At 33.3% G+C, this 23,605-nt stretch overlaps 2 protein-coding genes and 1 long non-coding RNA gene across 6 annotated transcripts in view; 2 read left to right on the top strand and 1 right to left on the bottom strand.

Moving 5' to 3' along the window:
• LOC144427380 (E3 SUMO-protein ligase RanBP2-like) overlaps window positions 1-23,605 on the top strand; it is a 189,085-nt gene that overhangs the window by 4,421 nt on the left and 161,059 nt on the right. For all 3 annotated transcript variants that reach the window (XM_078116542.1, XM_078116543.1, XM_078116541.1), the window contains exons 9-14: window positions 205-336; window positions 842-1,058; window positions 1,422-1,542; window positions 1,638-1,792; window positions 2,080-2,150; window positions 2,232-2,252. In XM_078116542.1, the coding sequence (XP_077972668.1) occupies window positions 205-336; window positions 842-1,058; window positions 1,422-1,542; window positions 1,638-1,792; window positions 2,080-2,150; window positions 2,232-2,252 (717 nt within the window). The remainder of the gene's footprint in view (window positions 1-204; window positions 337-841; window positions 1,059-1,421; window positions 1,543-1,637; window positions 1,793-2,079; window positions 2,151-2,231; window positions 2,253-23,605) is intronic.
• Window positions 5,327-6,610, top strand: LOC144427381 (uncharacterized). The gene has a single exon (XM_078116545.1). The coding sequence runs from the start codon at window positions 5,396-5,398 to the stop codon at window positions 6,509-6,511; it is 1,116 nt and encodes a 371-aa protein (XP_077972671.1). The 5' UTR covers window positions 5,327-5,395; the 3' UTR covers window positions 6,512-6,610.
• On the bottom strand, window positions 18,471-21,585 carry LOC144427338 (uncharacterized). Of its 2 annotated transcripts, XR_013477900.1 has the most exons (4): window positions 21,485-21,585; window positions 20,922-20,986; window positions 20,616-20,772; window positions 18,471-20,308 (listed from the first exon to the last, which is right to left on the bottom strand). It is a non-coding gene; the product is annotated as an uncharacterized LOC144427338 (long non-coding RNA). The 2 variants fall into 2 exon arrangements; XR_013477899.1 differs by lacking the exon at window positions 18,471-20,308 and having other exon boundaries at window positions 20,379-20,772.

Below are 23,605 nucleotides of genomic sequence, written 5' to 3'. Positions count from 1 at the left end.
CTCTTTTAGAGTCTCCTCTTTTATATTTAAATTTTATGATGAAATATTGTTAGAAATTTTTTTCTTGTATGACTGTCATTCAGTGATATTATTCATATACTTTTACTCTATTTGGTGCCCCAGAGGCCTAAGTCTTCCGGTTAGTCATGGTTTGGTCATAAACCATATTGGAAAAGATTGTACTGACTGTTGTCTCGCTTTTAGGTTCTTTATTGTCATCGTGTGAAGTTATATAAATACATTGACAAACAATGGAAAGAAAAAGGAATTGGTGAAATGAAAATTTTACACAATGCTGGCACAAAGAAAAGTAGAATTGTAATGCGAAGAGACCAGGTAAGCAAAGCTGTAATGATATTGGCGTGTCTTGACGTTTATAGATACAACATTAAAATTCTGTGATTTTAACAAACATGAATCCTGACATTGGGATTAGGAAAAGGGCTATTCCCAGTTGGAATAGTTCAAAAATAACTCAAAAATGTTCTGCCAATGATTTAATGCACGCTAAAATTGTTTTGCAGGCCGCACGGAATGTGCCTTTCTTTAATGAGATGGAACTGTTCCATTTTTCAATCAATATTTCGGTAATCATTGGTATCTGTGCACAACCATATTTGTATCTTGGCTCATCAGTGGAAATTCGTGGCATTAAAAATATGCAATCCCTTCCAAGTAATCTTGGAAGGGATTGCATATTTTTAGATCATTATACTGTTATGAAATACAGTATATGATTTGGTATATTGATTTTGCAATGATAATATTAGGAAAAGTTTAGATATTATGAGAAACTTTTCAAATGACACAATTTTTTACATAATTAATACTCACTTTCCAGGTTTTGAAGCTATGTGCAAACCATTACATTATTCCTGAAATGAAGTTCTCACATCTTGGAAATTCTGATAAAGCATGGACTTGGACTGCTGTTGATCATTCTGATCCAGATGTTGAACCTAAACCAGAAGTACTCGCTGTTCGATTTAAAACTGCTGAAGAGGCTTCTGACTTTGTGAAGGTTGTTAATCAAGCAAAAGATATATTGCAAGGAAAAGGTAAATATTTTTTCCATGTAGCTTGGGTTCTTTGTTTGAAATTTGTTTTGAATGACATTAGAACAAATAAGTTTGTAAGTTGATGGCATTTCCAACTCTTTTCTGAGTTGGTTTCATAAATAAATGTTTCCACCAGGGGCATTTCTGGCATATTTACTCATGCCGAGCCAACAATTAAAAACAATCATAAACAGATAGTCCAATTGATATGCTCAACTGAATATTGTAAAAGTTCTTTTTACATAACTTTTGAGAGGCCTCTATACTATTGGCCACATTTAATAACCAGTTTCAGTATTTTAACTATAGTTATCTCTTTTATATACAGTTATTTCTATATTATATGCTTACACTGTTTTTCAGATGTCTCTTCATTGACAACTACTGTTTCTTTTATCAAGTTATCAACCCAAACTACTGCTACAACATCATCTTTCAAATTATCAACTGTATCTACAACTACCAGCCAGACCACGCCACAAAGGTAATCTCTTTTAATTGTTTTCCAATGATAGTTTTCTTGATGATTTTTTTTTGTATACCATTTGTTCTATTTAACTTTTTACTTCATTTTTTTAGTATTGCCCAAACACAAGTCTCTTCCACAAAAGGAATGTTGGTAGTTGATAAGAAGGCTGGAGCTTGGAATTGTTCGGGATGTTATGCTTTGAATGAACCTACTGATTCAAAATGCCCATGCTGTGGTTTGCCTAATCCATCGGCACCCAAAGTTGGTAAGTTTTCGGATTGTATCAATACCATGTCTTAAACTCTATTATAACTAAATACTTTGAATTGGAAATACTTGTCTGAATGGTTCAGTAATGCCATCAGTATAGTTGCCCCCATACCAAAGCTTATGCTTATTACAATTCGTTACAAAATTTGCAGTGAAGTTTTTATTATGAGTAGGATGTCATTTTAAATTAACTCATTTCAAAATCTTGTTGGATATTTATATCAACCCAATTCTTTTTTTTAATTTTTTATTTCTCACCCAAAACTATGTTAATGTTTCCAGAGGAAACAAAGCCTTCTGCATCAACATTTGCATTTGGCATCTCTTCAAAACCAACTGGATTTTCCTTTGGGGTGAGATATTTTGATCCATTCTAAATACTATTATGATAATATGTAATTATAATAATAACATTGCATATCTAATATTTTCAGATTCCTTCCACGAATGCAAGCGTAAGTAAAACAATTTTCAGCATTGTGAACATTAAATATTATTTTTAATTCTTGTCTCATTATTTATTGAACAAAAACTAAGAACAAAATGTATAGATGTAATAATCTGTTTAATATTACAATGAAGAGAGAACCAGATTAGTTGGCCTGCATGGATGTCAGTGGCTTCTATATATGGTGGTTTCCAGCTAAACGGTTTTTGACCAAAACAAGGATATGTGCGCCTAATCAGAAGTGATTTAGTAACGTATTTGAGCAAGTTCTTTGCAGCTCCCAGTCTATATGGAATGAGGTCTATGCATTACATGTCAGTTAAAATCGGTATTATATAGATTAGTTCAGGTCATTATGCTCATGAATGCAGCTATAACATAGTGAATCTACATAACTGGAGTTTTTGACGGGTTTCTTACTTGAAATTTGTTTGTTTAGAGGTAATGATGACAGTAAGCGAATGGTAGCTTGCTGACTGAAAACCTTTTCATAACGATGCAAAGTTTTGAAAGTTCAAAACAGCAGTTATAACATCTGTAAAATAATAATAGTAAAAAAGTGATGGTAAATGAATGAGGGCCTCTAGCTAACTGAATATGGCGTCTAAGAACTTCTCTTAGAGAAGCAAGTTTCGAAGATTCAAAGAGCACTTTTAGCATCTGGAAATTGAAAATGATAACTGCTAGGCCAGGGGTGCGCAACTTTTTTCGGCTCGCGTGCCAAAATCGGCTAAATTTAACAACAAAATTCTTTCGCGTGCCGACCAAAATTAAAAACAATGCTTTGCTACTTCCAAAACAAAAATACATAATATTAAACCTTTTAAACATGTATGGACGGATTCACTATTCGGATAAGTAACAGTCCGACAAATGGATTTGATTACTTTTTTTATTCTATCAGTGAGACTTCTGCTGCTGCATTACCACTGAGATTTTACATTGATTTGTATTTTGTATCTTTCAAGGAAATACACGAACTATTGGTTTCAACTTCCAGGCTACTCCTGTTACGAGACTTAGTAAATAGCAAAGACTTAGTAAAGAGACTTAATAACGTTCCGATCATAACTGAGAACTAAGATTCACAAGCCCATGCAGATGATGTGGAACAGTGGTCGGCAAACTTTATGTACTCGCGGGCCGAATATACACATTCCCTGTAGCGCGCAGGCCGCAATATTTCCGCCTTCGAACAATCGCTAGATTGAATTTCAAATTGTGGCGCATTCACACCTTCTATTATTGTGTTAAAAGCCTGCTGGTATGAGATGTGTATGTGCCGTTTTTCAATATATATATTATCCAACAACATATTGTTTTTATTTACTTGTTATTAATGTAAAGAATGATGTTTTTATGCCAACTTGCCCACGGTAAGTCGTCCAAAGAAAATCTGACAAGCGAGTACGAAGTTTATTCCAAGTGTAATGCATTTTAGATAAAGCTGTTCGCAGCAATATGCTCTTCCAAACGTGCCCGTTACATGTTTTGCCCTGTCGAAATTATCGTCGAAGCACATTGGAATGTTCGGCCCTCGTCGCAAGCTACCCTGAGTTTCCCAAACATTTTTTAATTTTAAAAATCACAATTAACTCAAACGACATGCAACTGACGCTACATATCACAAAACAAGTGCCATACAGCAGAACTTGTTACCACATAAATCTGCTTACAGACAATAATAAATTTGAGATCAATTTTTGTTTCATTCAATAAATGTCGGGTTGTTCGAGGGTCGCAACAAATTAGCTCGCGGGCCGCATTTGGCACTCAGTTTGCCGACCTTTGTTGTAGAGTAAAGTAGTTTTTAGGCTTTAAAAAAATTCTTGAGAATGGCATCCCAATCATGTAATAGTTCGTTTTCTGCACTTCTCTCTTGTATTCCCTTTCCCGATAGCTTATATTTCTTTCGAAATCAATTTATAACAGTAAGTTGGCAAGTAACACTAACCAACATGAGCTGCACAACTTCATAAATCGGTCAGAAATATAAATTACGTATAACAATGTAGCCAAATGAACGTTGTGTTCATCCTGACAAAATTCGTCGAGAGCTCAGTTGTTACGCCACAATATAAATATTTCTTTAAAGCCATATGTTATGAAAGGACAAAAAGAGTTTAAATAAATAACATATTGTTAACAAACGATATTTCAATTTTTATCTGAAATAGGACGATCTCGTTTCTGAGACCTCGCTTGCGTGCCAAATGAATGGGCTTGTGTGCCAAGTTTGGCACGCGTGCCAGGGATTGCCCACCTCTGTACTAGACCATATAATGTTGATGGAAAAAGAAATATTCCAGTCATGATGATTTGTTCAGGATTCAGAGAGAAATATAATGAAAGATTTGCAAGATTATTTTTTAGGTTCAGACCCACCAGTTGGAAATCCAGATTCTATTTCCAAAAATCCAATTGGTGTTATTTATTGGACTTCGTGTCAGGATGAGAATAAAGAATTGTGTCGTTAGTATCAATAAGTAAATTGTGTATGATGTTATCCATAAGTCATTGATTGTTGTCAGAAAAAATGGTAGGAAAACTGAACTACTATTTGAAAATAATTTACATTCGTCATTCATAGGTGTATTCAAAACTGGGTTGCAAATTCTTATTTTTACATTGGTGGTTCACAAGCATTAAAAATGCAACTGCAGAATGTGCCATTGCATGGTTGTTTGTAGTGCTTAAATACAAAACTTGTTATGTTTTACTGGAAATAGCAGAATAAAATAATTCAATGCCACATTTCAGAATAAAACACAAGATGTTTTGCTATCTCGAGTATTTGTACCTTCCTCATCTATACCGAAATCATTGGTTATTTAATTGTGCTAGGTGTAATTTTCAAGAATGCGAAAATTTCCTAATTACTCAATTGAAATCAGCGTGAATTACAAAACGCAATTTGATTATTTCAGATCAACTATTGCAGTAATGACTTTATAATCACTTTAAATACTATGCTAATGATTGGCAGAAGACTAGTTGGTCAGGACTTGTTGGGATTTATGTGATTCCCAATACTTTCAAAGCTAGAATATATGATATAAAGAAAAAGAAAAAAAGAGATATAAGTTATATAAATAGTATCTAAATTGAAACTTGAATAAAATCACTGAGAGTAAAACGGCATGTCTGAAGATGTCGCTTTACTCTGAAATATTGAAGGAAAGCCGTAGAAGGGATGAAGAGGAGAGAGGCACACTAGATAGATCGAAATGTATGGCACTGAAATTTAATGATGAAAAAGTGATCAGAAGAGAAGATATTTGGGAATTTTTTAGGAAACTTGATGTAGTGTTTGACACAGTGGATGGATTTGTTATTACATCCAGATACACTGTTGATTTAACGTTTAAAACAAGAACAACAGCTATTGATGTAGACAAGAAACTTTGGGAGTTAAAAAAAGTAGGTGCTGAAACTCTACCTTTTCATAGGCTCTATGTACCTGAAAATGTGGCAGTATTTGTGCACAATGTACCATGTCCGATGAAAAATAAAGAAGTCAAAGAACATTTTGAAGAACATCATGGATCCGTAGGAGAACCGCTTATATTGAAAGACAGATTTAATATGAAAAATGGCATAAGAAGATTTTTTATAAAAAAAGATGATCTAATGAAAAAACCTATTAAAAGCTATGTGAAAATAAAAGGTCATTCACTCGTTGTCAAATATTGGGGCCAGACTCCAACTTGTCGTATATGTGGTGAAATTGGACACATAAAAAATGAATGCGAAAACTTCATTCCGAAATTTGATAGATATAAAAACACAGGACAAAGACCACTAAATCCAGGACAGAATGAAATTGACGAAAAGGAAAAAGGAACAGAAAAAGTTACTCAACAAACACGAAAAGAGAAAATTATTTTGACAGAAGATAATAATAATAGAGAACAGCAACCAAATGAAAACCCAACCCAAAGCACACCTGCCAATGAAATAAGTGAAGATCATACACCGGAAACTCAAACAAGACCATACTTGCAACCACAAATGTTTGGTAATCTTTCAGATATCAGTGACGGAAATGATGAGATGATTGACTTGAATAATGAAGAAGAGATGAACTCCAAAACAACAACGCAATCCAGTACATCAGAAAAAACAGTCTTATACGTAGGAACAACCGCACAGCAACAAGAGAATGACTCAACACAAGAGACTTCAGCTAACACCTCTACAAATGTAAGATCGCCATCCAGAAAAAAGAAAAAAACAAATAACCATGACGTTAGAAGAGGCCAATGAATACCTGAAAAGCACGAGTGAATAAAGTTTCTGTTAAATCCTCATTTACTCAACTAATTTACACTAAAAATAAAAAATAAAACCCTTAGTCTTACAATGGTACTTTATTTAACAATTCTTACGTTAAATGTAAATGGACTCAGAGACAATTTGAAACGCAGAGATGTTTTTCTTGAACTATCTATGAAAAAGGCAGATGTAATATTTCTTCAAGAAACGCATTGTACTGCAGATGTTGAACTAAAATGGAGTAGAGAATGGAAATATGGAAATAGCATATGGAATAATGGTGATTCAAATTCAAAAGGTGTTGCCATATTACTAAAGTCAAAGCTAGCAAGTTTTTCATTTTATAATATCCTATTTGATAAAGATGGAAGAGTTCTCACTTCAGATATAAATATTCATGGAGAAAAGATTCATTTAGTGAATATATATGCTCCCTGTCGGACAAACAATTTAAAACAGGAAAATTTTTATAATAACATCTATAGATTCTTATATTCTCGACATATAGTAATTTTAGGCGGTGATATGAACTGTGTGCACGACATAGACAAAGATCGAACAATAGACAACAAAAGAGTTAAAAAAGAATATGTGTCCGATGCTTTAAATGAGCTGATAAATACTTTTGATTTAGTTGACTCTGTGGAATTTCTACCTAATAGTAACCCCTTTTACACATGGAGAAATACAACTGTGCAAGCAAGACTAGATCGTATTTACTGTTCCCATAGATTGTGTAATGTAACCAATCTCTATTGTTTTCCTACATATAACTCTGATCATGACATGTATTCCGTAGAAGTTTAAATTTTCAGTAACCTTGAAGAGAAAGGAAACGGATATTGGAAAAACAATGTATCTGTTTATGACAACCAAAACTACCTTGAAGAACTCAAAAATAAGTGGAATAATTGGTGTTCATTGAAAATTTTATTTGTTACAAAAACTCAGTGGTGGAGCGAAATTAAGAAAAAGATCAAAGATTTGACTATCAAACACTCTATTAAAATGGCAAAAAAAGAAAAGCCAGATTATGATAAAGGAATGCAACAAATGGAAGAATTAAAAGAAAAATTAGATAAAGGTGAAAAGGTTTTAACCGCATTCAACAAATTAAAAAGAGAATTAATTTCAAAACAAAGACAAAAAAGTGAAAAAATAAGAATTTTAAACTTGGCGCACCATTACGATACACATGAGAAATGTAACAAGTATTTTTTCAGAAAGTTGAGAAAAAAGCACAAAGAATGTTACATAAACAAATTAAGAACCAAAGAAGGAGACATACAAGATGAATTAACAGAGAAAATGTATATAGTCAAGAATTTTTATCAAGATTTATACAAAAAGCAACACACCAACATATACACTCAGAATTATTTTATAACAGCTATTCCTGATTCCATAAAATTGCAAGAAGATGAAGCAGAAACCATACAAAGGCCGATAATTTTAAATGAAGTTCTGGAAACTATCAAAATTTTAAAAGAAGGCAAAACTCCAGGACCTGATGGGATAAGTGTAGAGTTCTACAAAAAATGCTGGGACATCATAAAATTTGATTTATTTGAGGTATTGGAAGAAATATATGAAAACTGCCTTATAACAAATGACATGAAAATTAGTTATACAACTCTTATACATAAAAAGGGAGAACTGGATAAAATTGAAAACTATAGACCAATAGCATTATTAAACAATGATTATAAAATCTTGACAAAGATGTTAGCAAATAGATTAAAAATGGTACTTCCTGACATTATTGACAGACACCAAACTGCTATTCCAGGACGAAGAATCTCGGATTCACTAAACCTGTTGAGAGATATATGCATTCAAGAACAGAATAAAGCTGGGGAATCTTCATTGTTATCATTAGATTTTAATAAGGCATTTGATAGTGTAGACTTGGATTATCTTTTTAAAGTACTTGGAAAATTTGGATTCAAAGAAAAGTTCATAAATGTAATTCGGACTTTGTACACAGATTCAAAAACCAGACTGTTGATAAATGGCTACTTAAGTGAAACTGTTAAACTTGAAAGAGGAGTTAGACAAGGAGATCCTTTAAGTTTATTCATGTTTACGCTGGCAATTGAACCTCTGCTCAATAAAATTATTACCCATAGAGATATCAATGGAATAAAGATTCCACAAAATAAGGAAATAAAACATATTAGTTACGCTGATGACATCACATTGACTTTACGTAACAAAAATTCTGTCTATACGGCAATGGATATGATAAACAGATTTCAAATAGCAACTGGGATGTCGTTAAACATTGGAAAAAGCAAACTTTTAATATTAGGAATATGGAATAACCCCAACTTTTTTGTAAATATACCTATTGTAAACACTTTGAATATACTTGGAGTAATATTTTCAAATTCGGACACATGTGAAGAAAACTGGCAAAAATGCTTGAATAAAGCCAGAATTACAATACCTGAGCTGCTGAATATTCCGTTATAATTAGATGGCAAATGTTTAATGATAAAACTGAAAATTTACTTTTGTTTTTATTCTATGCAAAACTATACCCCATTCCATTGAATATTGCAAAACAGATAAATGAAAGTATAGAAAAGTTTGTTTTTGATGGAAAAAGTATATTGAAAATCGAAACACTGTGCAAAAATAAGGCATTTGGAGGTTATGATATAATTAATATACATTTGTTTACCATGTGTTTATATATAATGACTGCTTTTGACTATTATTATGAAAAAATCAATATTACTGCTGAGCAATATAGACCATCAGTTTTGAATTTTATTGAATATAATATTGGTCAACAACTTTGTTTATTTTTTAATTTAACTACGAATAATAGTGTAACTCATGTATTTTTTCCTCATAAATATTATGGAGCTTTAATTAATTTTATAAGACAACATAACATCACAGGGAATGATTTGAAACAAGGGAAGCATAGGCTACTTTATAATAAAATAGTGAACAACCTTAATGGGGGAAATAGAATTGTGTTTCTTCGAGATGGTACTTTAGTATACCACGCTATACGTATGGCGATGTTCATAACAACGCTAAACACATTTCTATCCATGTGTTCATTCATAATTATTTGGAAAAATATAGGTCCCTGCCTTGAGCCCTGAGGAAGACCAGATGTATTTTAAGATTGAAATTGTATTTTATCAATCACATTATAATTTATTTGGAAAAACAAAGAAAGTAGTGTTTATTTAGTTTATAATTGAGCAAGGTCTCTTGTTCAGGAATATGGCTTTAGCTTTCAGAAAACTAAACCAGATGTTTTTGTAATCTCAGTCCAGTTTTACTTTTGATATACCAGCGGTTCTCAACCGGGGGCCCTCAGCCCCCTAAGGGGGCCACAAGAATGGGCTGAAATCTGAATTTACTTTTCACTTTAAATAAAAACTCACAGTTTTTCCTAGTTTGCTGCTCAACAAGGTTATTATGCTCACATATTTATTTTATACAGGTATTAAAACCAATATTTGGAAATCAGCAGCCTGTGCAATCGAGTATGTATCATCATTCTTGAATTAGATTTGTTGGTTTGCTATTATATCCATCTGGTAAATTTAATATCGGATACTATATTTGCTGGCAGCAGCATTAAATACTAAACCAAATAGTAAATTTCTGAATTAGAAGGCTATATAAATGCGTTCATTTTCAAAAACTGTTCTATCGACCATAAAGAGCATACTACTAATAGTATATATCTAGGCAAAAAGTATGGGGTGATTGACAATCTACTGCAATTGAATTTTTTATTTTCTGCTTGAACTACAGTCAGTTTTTTACATCCACTCACATTTAGATTCAGCAACATTAAGTTTTGGTTCAACTGGTTTTACTTTTGGTAAAAACAAGTCAACTTCTGCGACTACTGTGAGTATTATTATTTGTAATTTTTTATTTGAATAGGTCACTTCTGATTTAATTATAGAAGTAGAATCACCTTTGTTTAAAAAATTTAGTACAACTGAACTGATTTTTACTAGGGTATTTATTTTGCAAATCATAAATCTTCAATAAGTCAAAAGCAGTTATCATGTTTTTTTTTCAGGTGTCTACTACTTCAGTATTCGGCGTACAAACTTCAGAAAGTAAGTTGTTACTCTTCTCATTTGTTTTGAAATAAACTAGATATCTGTTTTACTCTGGTTCACATGGCTATCCAGTAAACAATGACTTAAATGATATATATATATTTTTTTCTAAAAATGTTTTTTTACTTTAATGAACTTTCAACTCTGTTGACAAGGAGCATTTCAAGCAGAATGGACTGGGAACTACTCTGGTTGACAGAATAATTGGATGAGATGTTCATGTTTCTTTATTTTGCCAACATTTACAAGTTTCTCTTTAAAATTCAGAATCTGATACAGCCAGTACAGCAGCTACCATCCCTGAACCATCCGTTTCACAAGTATCAACTACTGGTGTACTGAAGGTCACCAAAAAAGTCGGCAGTTGGAGATGTGAATCTTGTTATGTGGAAAATGAACAAGACAATGCAAATTGCCAATGTTGTAGGCAAGCAAATCCGAATGCCACACAAGCACCAGGTAGGTGCCAGTGCCAATAGGTTTAAAAAAAACTGCCATATGTACATTTTAGATATATATTTAGTACATCAATTACTTGATTACATGAAAATAATGTAATTAAGCAGTTTTTGAACTGATTGTTGGAATACATTTCTAATATTGTTATTGGTATTCACAGCTGGAGAAGCAAAGCCTGGGTTGTTTGGCATGAATACAAACCAGGGCAGTAAATTCTCATTTGGAATTTCTAGTCAACCAACAGTATCTTCTGTAAGTTTTTATTCTGTTCAATGTTCTATATTTTCAAGTATTTTTTAATTCACATGCACTAATGAACATTTTATCGGAGTTTTGATGAGCCAAGCTCAAGTCTGCTAATTTTTTCTGATTTTGCTGACGCTGATCTGCCTGATTTCATATTAATGTATTATCAAGCTTTTTTCATTAGAACAGAACCAAGACCTAAAAAATATTTTATGCTGTTTTTTTTTCAACCCAGACAAAGACTTCTTCCAGCATAGTGTCTCCACCGAAATTCATGTTTGGAAAATCTAATGGTAAGTACTTGCTTATGACATATATATATATAGCTTTATTTTTTTGTTGTATTTGTTTTATGTGTTAGTTTCGAATGTTTTGAAAGGTGTTAAAGCAGGGTGGGCAAGGTTCATGGACCAGGGACCAAATCGTTCGTCCAAATAGACTGGTCGTCCATGTAAGTGTGATGTAACAGTTCTTTTTATGACAATATTTACAGTGTCACAAGAGCAAAAGTGAACAACAATAAACTCAAGCCAAAACTTGGCCCATGTCGTTGTTAGAGGTTAATATTATTCAGATATCAGATATTACATAAAACATGTTTTGTCATCATAAAGATAATATAATTTGTTCTCAATAATTTCCATTTGTTGTAAATCGTAATTTTGACTTATATTCAAATCATACTTTCATATCAATTATTTTTTCATAATTGTTAGCATCTTCATCTTCCGGGTTTAATCAACAACAACAAACCAGCAATTTATTTTCTAATCTGAGTTCAACGGCACCAAAATCTACTTCATCTACCACTGGACAATTACCCAAACCAAGATTTCCAAGTGTCGGTGATGAGGAAGATAGCGATGAAGATGATGAAGATTACACTGATGGTACGAGCTTGTTTTATGTTATATTGAAGAATACTAAATCTCGTCAACCAAATCAGGGGTGGCCAACCCGCAGCTCTTGCACATGTTGCTGTCTTCATCGTTTTTATTTAAATCAGGGTCGTCCAACCTTTTTAGCCGAATGGCCACATGTAGTTTGCGCGGGCCACTAAATATGGCCTTATGTTCTAGTTTTGCTACACTGATTACAGGTTATTGAAAAAACAAACAATACCCGCACACTGAACTTTCACAAGTATTATACCAATAAAACTGTTGTTTCCCAACCATTGATGGGGCGCCATCAGTAGTTATTTTCGAAAGTTTCGCTAAAGACATGCCAAGACGCTTGGTCTTTTTCATCACAGCTCCCAACAGACCAATACCCTTTAATCGCACCTTTAATAGGGACAATGACCGTGAGCTCTGCGGTAACTTTAAAATCATTATTAACTCCCCGCAAGAAGATCGCCAACTGCGCAGTAACCTTGATGTCAGTGCCCATAATAATATGATACATAATATACATTCTCAATCTGAGAAAGGCTTAGTCCCTTTATAAAACTTGATAAAAAGTAGGCGAACAAAATTAGTTACCTCCATATTGGTACATTCACTTCTGGAGCGCCGAATATTAAACTTGCAAAAAAAGCATTTTTATTCAAGGGAGAAGTTATTGCTGCAATTGTATTGTACGCCCATGACCTAACCTTTTATATATCTTTTACTGTTTAAATGGATGATCGTAGCCCATTTTTATGAGGCATCATCAACAAACATTGTTTTTGATAACTTGTAAGTGGAAGTTATGTAATTTGTATTGGGAAGAATCTTTCATCTGAAGAACTCATGCTACAAAAACAATTCTATTTTTTTTTAAGATGAAGATGATTTGGAACGGGAGAAAAAAAATCTAAACCATCAGAAGACTTCTCCTGATTTATACCAGACATTTTAAATGAAGAAGGATTAAATTATTATTTTTGTGTCCAGCATGAAGTTTGTTTAAAAATTATGCTATGCTCGGTTTTTTTTGTATATTTTAGAGTTTAGATTGTAATTTGAAGTATCCGAGCAAGACTTTTCGTTATATATTATGACTTGTTTGCATAATAATTGATCTCTATATTTATTATCCATTATTCATTATCTTTTGGCCGATGGTCCAATTTAGAATATATTTTAAATTCACAAATATTTTCCAATTGCCAGAGTGTATTTGAAAGATTAAATTATTTTCTTTTGGCTGGAATCAGACATTATTTTGTTGTTTTATTGAAAACAGCGAACGGTTTAGTGGTAGAAAAAAACTACATTTTGTTTTTTATCTTTTTTTAACACCTAAAACCTGTTTTTGATATTTATGGCCTTTTTATCAAAAAACTGTCATTGTCGAGAATGGAAGATTGAAAAATCATTTTCATTTGATTGAAATTAGCCATAATCCAAAAGTAAAACAAAGAATTTAAGAAAGGAAACGAGGAAATATTTGTTTCAGGATTTTGAGGTGAAAATCTGAAATATTTTTGTTGAACATTGATTTTAAATTTCAATTCTCTAAATCTGAAGTCCCAGTTTGCTAGATCAGTGCATGTTTCCCAAACTTTTTTGTACTATCGTTCCCCTACAGTACTTTTAACGTCTTCATCGGTCCCGGACAATACAATTAAACAAAAAGTTACTAACAAATTTATTGCAAATCAATCAAACGCGTAGACTTATCACGGTTCATGGCGTTTTTATAAGGTGGAATGATTGTGGCCACTTTTGTTTTAATATTTTGAAGACATTTTAGTCAGGCACGGCTGCTGAAATATCTTTGTTTTAGTGACCCCCTTTCCTATCAAATAAGTTGTTCGAAATGTGAGAAACGGTCGTTCTACTTGACAGATAACCTGCGCCAAACAATATCTTCAGTAAATTTTACTTTGCATTCTCCAACTTCTAGATTTTCTGGATTGGCAGAAAAGTTGAATTATTAAACGTGGGACGGTGAGGTTAATGAAAGGTGCAAATCGAATTTGCACATCTGTAGGGATAGATATTAGTCTTCAATATTAACTGGTGGTGTTTGCAGCAATAGTGATTCTTCTGTTGGTTGCGCAAAATTTTCAGTCCATTGACGGTACAAGCAATAATTGTTCCTTGCTTTCACCTGTCTGTGAGCTTGTTTTTGGCATTAGTTTTTAAGTGTCCAGCATTCAGCTGTGTTTTACTGACGTCATGGTTTGCCGTATAACAAACAGTAATATTTCTGTCTCCTGGTGATTTGGTAATACACGTGAGGCAGTGACATCACATATATACTAAATAATAAATGTTTTGAAATCGATGCGTACTTTTAGCAATATTTAGTTTTATGAATAAGACAGTATTTGCACCTTAGTCCTATGGTATTACAGGGTCTTTTAGGTTTAAACAAACCAGTGCACTAGAGAGAGTTTCAACAGCTCTATTTTGTATAATTTCTATGTACGCTTGTTTGAGTTGAATAAGTCTTAATTTTGATAGTTTACATATTCTGTACGTAGTTTTGTGCTGACCTACGTGACTTTCGATTTTTAAATATTCAAGTAATCATTCTGTAGGTTGTTTGCTTCTCAAAACCCTTTTGGGTAAGAATTCTATGGCTAATAGTATCGATGGCGTTTTTTTAAATCCACGGAAGAATAACAGACACAGGCTTTTTCCAATTTTACTAAAAAATACTTGAAAGTTCATATGAGATGGCATGTGAAATTATTGGTTTGGGAATTGATACCTGTCGATCAAATTATATATGATATAAATATTGAGCATTCAATATTATTATAATAACTATTCCAGATAACTATTTTTGTTGCCATTCCTAAAGAATAGTATTACTTTAGTAATCATCAATTAAGTGAGACAACACCTAAACTAAATTACGAATTAAAAATGATTAAGTGTTGGGGATAAGATATAGTCCGCCAGAACAAGGATCGAAACTCGTTTTGGGGCATAGTCTTTTCTATTGTTTAGTTATATTCGTGATGACATGAATAATGATATTCATGTGGGCGTAGATTTTATCATGTTGCGCAATTTTTATTAAATATATTTTTCAATTTTAATACATACGGAAAACATTAACACATCAAGAAATCTGCCGTTTCAATATTATACACTAATTTTCTGTTTATATGAAAAAATATTCCAACTACAGCTACATAAATACTTTTTTGCACAAAAGTGTTATGAATTTTGTTTTGGTACCACAAGTGGTAGAATATTTCACTCATATAAGCCTAGATCAGCCGAGCGGGTGTCTCAAAAATGTCGTGTCCCACTTGTCCCACGTATCCCACTCGTTCCACGTGTCCCGCCTGTACCGCGTGTCACACATGTCCCACGAGTCTCACCTTTCCCCGTGTCACACCTATTCCACGTGTCACACTTGTCCCCCGTGACCACTTGTACGGTACTGATCCGATGTCGACACGCCTGTTTTCAGAAGTTCAATTTTCTGATATATACTTATATTCCGATAATATTTAATTATTATCTTGATTGTAAGGGACTGACAGATCAATATTTCCGCTTGACGAACGGATATTCCAGAATATATATAAAAAATTGATTTTTAATAGATTCAAATGCCTAAATGACGTTTCATTAGAATCAATGCACACAGTTTTAAGTTACTTGAATCAATTGCACCGTAAATTGTACTTAGTACGTATGCAAAGCAGCGCCTCATCACGTTTTTAAACAAATTATGGTAGTTTCTGCAGACATGTTGTTGCGCACATGCGCAATGAATCGCGGTATTCGATCTGCATGATCTATAAATTTGTAGTTATATTTAGTAATAATTTAAAGTTAAAAACAGTAAGAAGTTCAAAGTTGAAATAAAACGTCATGGTACCAGAAAACGTACCGTTACTATACCACTTTCTACTCGTGAGAGTGGGAAGCGAGCGTTTGTCAACACGCTCGGTACGATTTACGCAATCATCCACTATACCATATATACTGTATAAAAAAAATAGTGAGGAGTTTATTATTGCTTCACGACGAAGAAAAATTTCACTAATCATCATCCATGTAGCACTAAATTATATTCATATATTTGAGCATCGCTCTCTTGTGCAGACAGACCATGGACCCTAGCCAATCATCGCCGGGAAGCAAGATTAGTAGTGATTCTGGGACGTTTGCGTTATTTCGTTGCACAGTAAGTGCGGGGTATAGGATTGTACCTTGTAATGACTATAAAGACTGAGGAGCTGAAATAAGATTACCGGTATACTTACAATCCATAATCTATCAGGAATTAAGCACAAATATGAGCAAGTTAAAATTACTACGGGTGCAAATACACTAACGTACAAATATCCACGGATTCAAATGTTTGTGTATACAAATTTGTCCCCAAACTCGTAATATGAAATAAATTAAGGAAAATCGGATTAAAATTATGTCCTAACCTGGTACAGAGTACCGAAACGTCTTCTTATTCGAAAATATCATTTATGTAACACGTCGCCGTAAATTAGTTTACGAGATATATTGGTCATTTGGATTTTTTTATATATAAAAGTAAGATCTTGTGTGTTAGAATCGACTTAGTCAATCGTATAAAAAATTTCGTCGATTGTTCTTGTGTGTTATTATATATCAACTTCGTAACTTCCTGTGTGGTATAATTAAATTCGTCGATTGTTATATTCAATTGTTCTGTGTTTCGTTTTCTCTTCTTACAATACAACAATTCATCTGTGTGTCGTCTGATATTACGACAATTGAAAGGCAGCCTAAAAATATTCGGAAACACGCATAATAGATAATAATTGAAATATGTTTATTTTATTTATGTGAAAATATATAATCCACATACACAAAGTGTTACGATTTCAAGACCTTTATGGGCAATGTCACAAACAATAGCTGATGTCGACGTGTTTCTACTGTCTAAGACTAGGCTTTATCGAATAAACCAGTGGTCGGCAGCTTTTTTAAGTGACGGACCGGTAACTCCTGACTAAAATTTTTGACGGACCATTTTTATACAAATGCTCATATAATAAATTACACGCGTTAAAAATATATGGTGACAACATATATATTCAAAAACAACGTTAATGCTATTTGAATCGAGATTTACATTAGTTTGCTAAACAAAAACTATTCCAAATTTGAAAGAATTGTTGACAGTGATACACGTAGCGTGTTTTCTTACATCCAGCCTACTTCGAAATTTCGTTTTTGTAGTTATCAATATTGAATAGCTGGCCTCGCATAAATTTGATGTCAAGAAAGGTGGCAATGGCTGTAAGGCTATGTCCGAGTATTGATTGATGTTGGATGTTATTGGTGCTTGTTTAGCCATAACTAATTTTATTGCAATATCTGCTGACTTTATGATTATCATGACATAAAGTATATAATTGGCACTGGCTGAGTATGAGCAGATAGCTGCGAACAAGTAGTCACGTTGTAAGCGAGAATCTAGTTGTTTGAAGATCTTATGCTGATATGAGACCTTCTGATACGGACGTAGAGGACGCCACATTATTCCGAGATACTGACATGGTAACTGTTTGCGCGGTGTCTCAAAAATGTCGTGTACCACTTGCCCCACGTGTACCATGTGTCCCACTTGCACCACGTGTCCCACTTTTACCACGTGTACAACTTGCCCCGACTTGTAATGGTAACCGGACGAGAGGCCGTGGTTCGCCATATGAATAAGCCGTCTTATCGGCTTTCCTCTTCCTCGGGATAAATATGTAAATCATATCCTATCCTATACTTTTTCTATTATAACTCACGACTAAACATACCACCAGCTACTTTTTTTAGAATTGCATAATTTGTATTATAGGCTAAGTAATCGATGTTGCGTTCCACAATGCGATAGTGTCAGTGGATCTTGCACCCTGGTTTTGGCATCATCCAAGCGATTTTGTTCCAGTGAAAAATTTATATGGACAAAATTGAAAAAAATAACAAGATTCAAATTTTTTCTCAAGCCCTAATCAGCTGCAGAGCAATCAAGTTTAGCTATAAACATTGATTCAGAGTTGGAGATAAGTGCAATTTATCATGGTTGGACTAGTGCAGGGGTGGGCAAACCGCGGCTCGCCAGACTTTTTGTGCGGCTCTTCTCGCTAACATAAATTATTATCCAAATTTCAACTAAGAGAAAAACTTCAATGTAAACTCTTTTAAATAATTAAAAGTCGTAAAGAAGTTTTCGTCAATGATTAGAACAAATTATGCTTTAGTATGAAAATTGCTGTAGCGTTGAATTTTGAATTTAAGTCAGTCAAGTCAGCAAATCTTTCGTCACAATGGTCAATGTTTATTGATGCGTCGGCGGTATTGCAGCTTGATTGCAGTTAGTTAGTCTAACTAAATTATTGTGCGATATGTCCTCAATTAAAAACGAAAGTACGAAGATGAAAACAGAGTTGTCAAGTCAGAATGGGAAGAACGTACGAATTTACCAGTCAGAAGAATAAACTTTTGTGCTTAATCTGTCATAAGCTACTAAGTCAGAATAAAGTCAGCAATGTTAAACGGCACCATGAAACGAATCATGAAAACTTCTTACGAGACTACCCTCCTAAATCAGCTATAAGGAAACACAAATTAAATGAAATTAAATTGTGCATATATTTGAGTATAGCTGCCTTGTTTATCTATTTATTGTTATTAGACTCTTGTGTGAATTTCTTTTCTGTTCTTGGTATTTTGATGATATTAATAAATTCACAAATTCTGCGGCTCTTTTAAAGTTCTGACTTACAGCATGCGGCTCTTATACTGAAAAATTGTGCCCACCCCTGGACTAGTGTAACATCGGAAGTCTTAAATATCCTGCATATTATTTATACATCCATCATTTGTGAGGGGATCAATTCCAGTTCTACAACGAGTCAACATTTTGAAGTGTCCTTTTCGAGATCTAATTAAAAAAACTCAAACAAGGTCCTCCACAGCTTAGATTGCTTGCTTTAAGGTATTACATATTTTTCTAATCATCTGTTTCAAGAATTCACCACTGGTGTTGATATCATCATGTTATTACCTTGAAAATTTTCATTCAGAAATACGCAACTGGAAATGATCTGTCGCTGGGACAACTCAAACAGTTCTAGATATGCTGTATTTTTATTATGCAACTTACATTGCCTATTGTCATGAAAATATACCCGGTCTTATATTCCATGCAGTGAACATTTTGTTATGAAAAATACATTAACGTATTTGCTCGTTTTGTAGCCGGGCCCATATTTTTTTTAACCAAACTCACTAACCCGGCCCTTATTCAATCATGGGCGTTTGTTATTTTTAAAGTAAAATTATATAAGATCGATCGTTACAATAATTAATATATTGTTATTTCTAATTCTCAAATATGATTTAAACGAGAATAACGAAAATTTTGACTTTTTCTACGCACCGCAGGTACAAATCCGCAAAAGAAGAAATTTATGTTCTGTTCACACGGGCGGCTATTCAAACGGGCCCTTAATCAAGATCGGGCGGTAAAACGAGCATATACGATACTTTGTTTAATTACTGCTAAAGTAATAAAAATAAAACTGGAATCACATCTAAACGCACTACCTTGCAAAATGAAGTGAAAAGATATCATACTTATCATCTACATTTATTTTTTAAGCAGTTTTCGTGGGGATAAATTCTGGTTATTTTTCAAGAGGGCGTTACTGACGATTCTGGCTGTTTGATGGCACCTTATTTTCAGTTGGAACTTACATACTTTTTCCAAGATGTCCAGCATGCTAGTATCAAATGATTCTATATTAAAATTTTCAAAAACTGTGGCTATAACACCTTCAATCTAAATTCAATTTCGAACAGCTTACATAGTTCACGGACACTGGGCAATGGTATGGTTAAGCGTCCATATTCTGTTTCCTGCATTACTGCAATCATAGAGTCAGTTATCAAACAGTATTAAATAGTGACTGAATTCTTTTGCAGTCGTCCGGGTCTTGGCATCGTTTTTGCATTTTTTTGTAAGTTAAACCCAGCAATGTATTGGATTATATGGACCTCATCGTCATTCAATATGATAGAACTTGAATCTAGTAAATCTGGAAAACATAGGAAACAGGGGTGTAATATTAAGATATCGCATTATTGATTACCATGAATGTCAATCAAACGACGTCAATAATTAAAATCGATCGAGCGCCTGTTAAGCTGATGCGCACAATGTATATATCAGGTAGTGTTTTATTGCCTACATTCAAAACCAATATTGCTTAGAAAACAGTTGCGTTTAATAGCCTTATGTATGAATAAAAACCCAATTAAGCAATTTTTGCCAGTAAGTCATATGGTCCGTCAAATTATGGTATCTAAACATACTCAAATCCAGACAAATATTAAGCACCACACTTTCGTTTTATCCATTTCTTTGGCTGTGAATCTATCAATTAATTTCCCGACAGACTTTTCTTCAGCAACAATTGTAAGTATTTGACCACATTTGGTAAAATATGGACAGTGGCTGCAATGATCTTCCACTACAATTTTCCCACACTAATATCTCTGCCTAAAAATAAAAAAATTCAAAATTATTTTGATAGATTTATCCCATAGTGTTTAAAAAAAAAAATCTTAAAAAAATCTGTTATTCATGTTTGTTTTGAGTTGTAGAAGTTGTATTAGTAATCATGGAGTATATAATTATGTAAATATTACCTTGTTTGTGAATATGTTGAGCCAAAGATGCCATGCTGTAAAATAACTTTTGACACGTTGAGCACCTTCAAATAAAACATAAGTTATTTTTTATAAATCACAAAATAAGTTGTTTATTAGCAAAAATATTGTCATGAAAATATCACATTTAAGTATGTGTTATCTATAGAATAAAATCCAGAAAATATATTGATGATAAGATAATTGAATGCATGATCTGTTGGTGGTCCTGCATTAAACCTCTCCTAACACTTTTTGCCCTCAGTAGCTCTCTTTTCAATAGCTGTCTTACTTTTGCTCATTCAAGGTAAACTTTTCCTCCATTGCCTCGTCAAGATCTATGAATACTGTCAGTTTATGATCCTCTAACATGAATGAGTTTAGTACAGTACAGGAAGACAGGTAATGTCTGAATGTATCATCAAATTCAGGATCTGATTCAGGAATTTAAACTCGGCAGCTCTGTCTGTCATACATCAGCACATGGTAGCTCCCTGAATAGTCACCCGCTAAGGGAAACACACTTATAATATATATCTAACGTATAGAAATGGTAGACTTACCTTTATCAGCCATAGCCATTGATTATATAATAACTACAGCCCGTGAGTGAGTCCGATGCGACCAACAGATATGGTGAAACTGCAGCAAAACGCTGGGAACTCGAGTGGGCGTTAACGAATCAAGTTGCCGCAATGGAGCGTATTGCGTCAGACACTCCTCATTGGTCAAGTCTTTTTAGTTGCGCATCATGGTATGTTAATCGTTGGTCTCATGTGTTTATGTCCGCATATTAGATCTGTTTTTTTTAGAGTAGCAATGTATTAAAAAGTCGTTTTTTTGACGAGCGAATAATCACGGCTACTGTTTTATGAGGGAAACGAAATATATATAAACAAAATATCTGGTGAATGAAATGTATGATAAACGGGATTCATGTGGACAAAATATTCGGCGAATGAGATACATGTGGACAAAACCTCTGGACAAAATGTATAAAGAGAAAACACTTCGCGAATGAGCTGTTGTTTCATCAGGGAAACGAGATATATGTGGACAAAATATATGGTTAATCAGATGTATGATAAGAGACATTCATGTGGACAAAATATTCGGCGAATGAGATACATGTGGACAAAATGTATAAGGAGAAAACACTTCGCGAATGAGCTGTTGTTTCATCAGGAAAACGAGATATATATGGACAAAATATATGGTTAATCAGATGTATGATAAGAGACATTCATGTGAACAAAATATCTGGCGAATGAGATACATCTGGACAAAACCCCTGGACAAAATGTATAAAGAGAAAACACTTCGCGAATGAGCTGTTGTTTCATCAGGGAAACGAGATACATATGGACAAAATATATGGTTAATCAGATGTATGATAAGAGACATTCATGTGAACAAAATATCTGGCGAATGAGATATATGTGGACAAAACTCCTGATCGACACGCATGAAAAGAAAACATTTCACGAATGAGCTGTTGGTGGACAAAACATCTATCAAATGGTATGTATGATGAATGGTATACATGTGGACAAAATACATATTGTACATGTTGACAAAACATTTGATGAATAAGACGTAGGTGTAAAAGTCATGTGATTTCAAACCCTATCCGTTAAACTTTTCACTTATCAAATCTTTCAACTTTTTTATTCTTCCCCCACTATGCATGAAAACTTCTGTATTAATTTATTCCTTAGATTTTTGTCTATTGCCCTAGTTGAAAAACCGATTTTGTACAGTTCCAGTATTTTGTAATTGAATGTGTGCATTGTATTATAGTAGGCAGAGCGAACTTCGGGAAATCAGTAATGCTACAGCAAATACAAGGCCGATTCCTTCTCAAAATGCCAAATTACTCGCCAGGGATGAATTTTTTTTCCAGTTTGGAAAACGTGCCCCCAATGAATGAAATATTTGTAGACAAATTACGTAATAAATAATACTATATTTAGCTATAGTATATGCTCAATCAGTCAATGCTCAATTGAAGCAATTCGTTTATTTTTGTTAGAAAGACGCATTTGTAAAGCAGACTAATTTCATCGAAAAATAACTTTATGTTCTTTGTAGTGAATGCGCTAAAAATATATGATCACAATGATTTAAGAAATTGTGATTGTAGTATTTTTTCAATTGGTCTAGTATCATCAAGTACGAATGACTTGAAGATGAAAAAAAATAAGGGAACTTAACATAGAAATAAAAAGAACCTGGTATAAAATAGTAAAAGCAATTGATGCTTGCAATAAAATAACAAACATCTTGGCAGAAAAAATATAAGGTATTGCAGTTACATATAAAATCGGACAGAAAAATGCAATAGAATGATAAAAATATCATAAAATAATATGGTAGTATTCATGTTAGATGGGACAATAATTTATTGGTTTGATAGATAATGTCAACATCTGCTCGGGACTTTATTAACTTTTACATATCATATTAGTCTACAAACTACCTGAATTATTCTCTTATTGCTCTAAATTTAAAGAAAAAAATGACGAAAATCGAAAAAGCATGATAAATATCAAGCGAATAACTAGGTTGCAAAGCAATTTACGTAGTTAAAACCAAGGTATGCGTGATATTCTAATGAATCACCAGCAAATTATACTTTATCCAATGCTGGCAAGCAGAATTCTTGTTGAATATTTCTTCCCAGA

Source organism: Styela clava, chromosome 9 (assembly GCF_964204865.1).
Source record: "Styela clava chromosome 9, kaStyClav1.hap1.2, whole genome shotgun sequence".
NCBI classification, from domain to species: domain Eukaryota; kingdom Metazoa; phylum Chordata; class Ascidiacea; order Stolidobranchia; family Styelidae; genus Styela; species Styela clava.
Note: the sequence above shows the minus strand (reverse complement) of the source record. Positions and strands in the feature narration are given on the sequence as shown.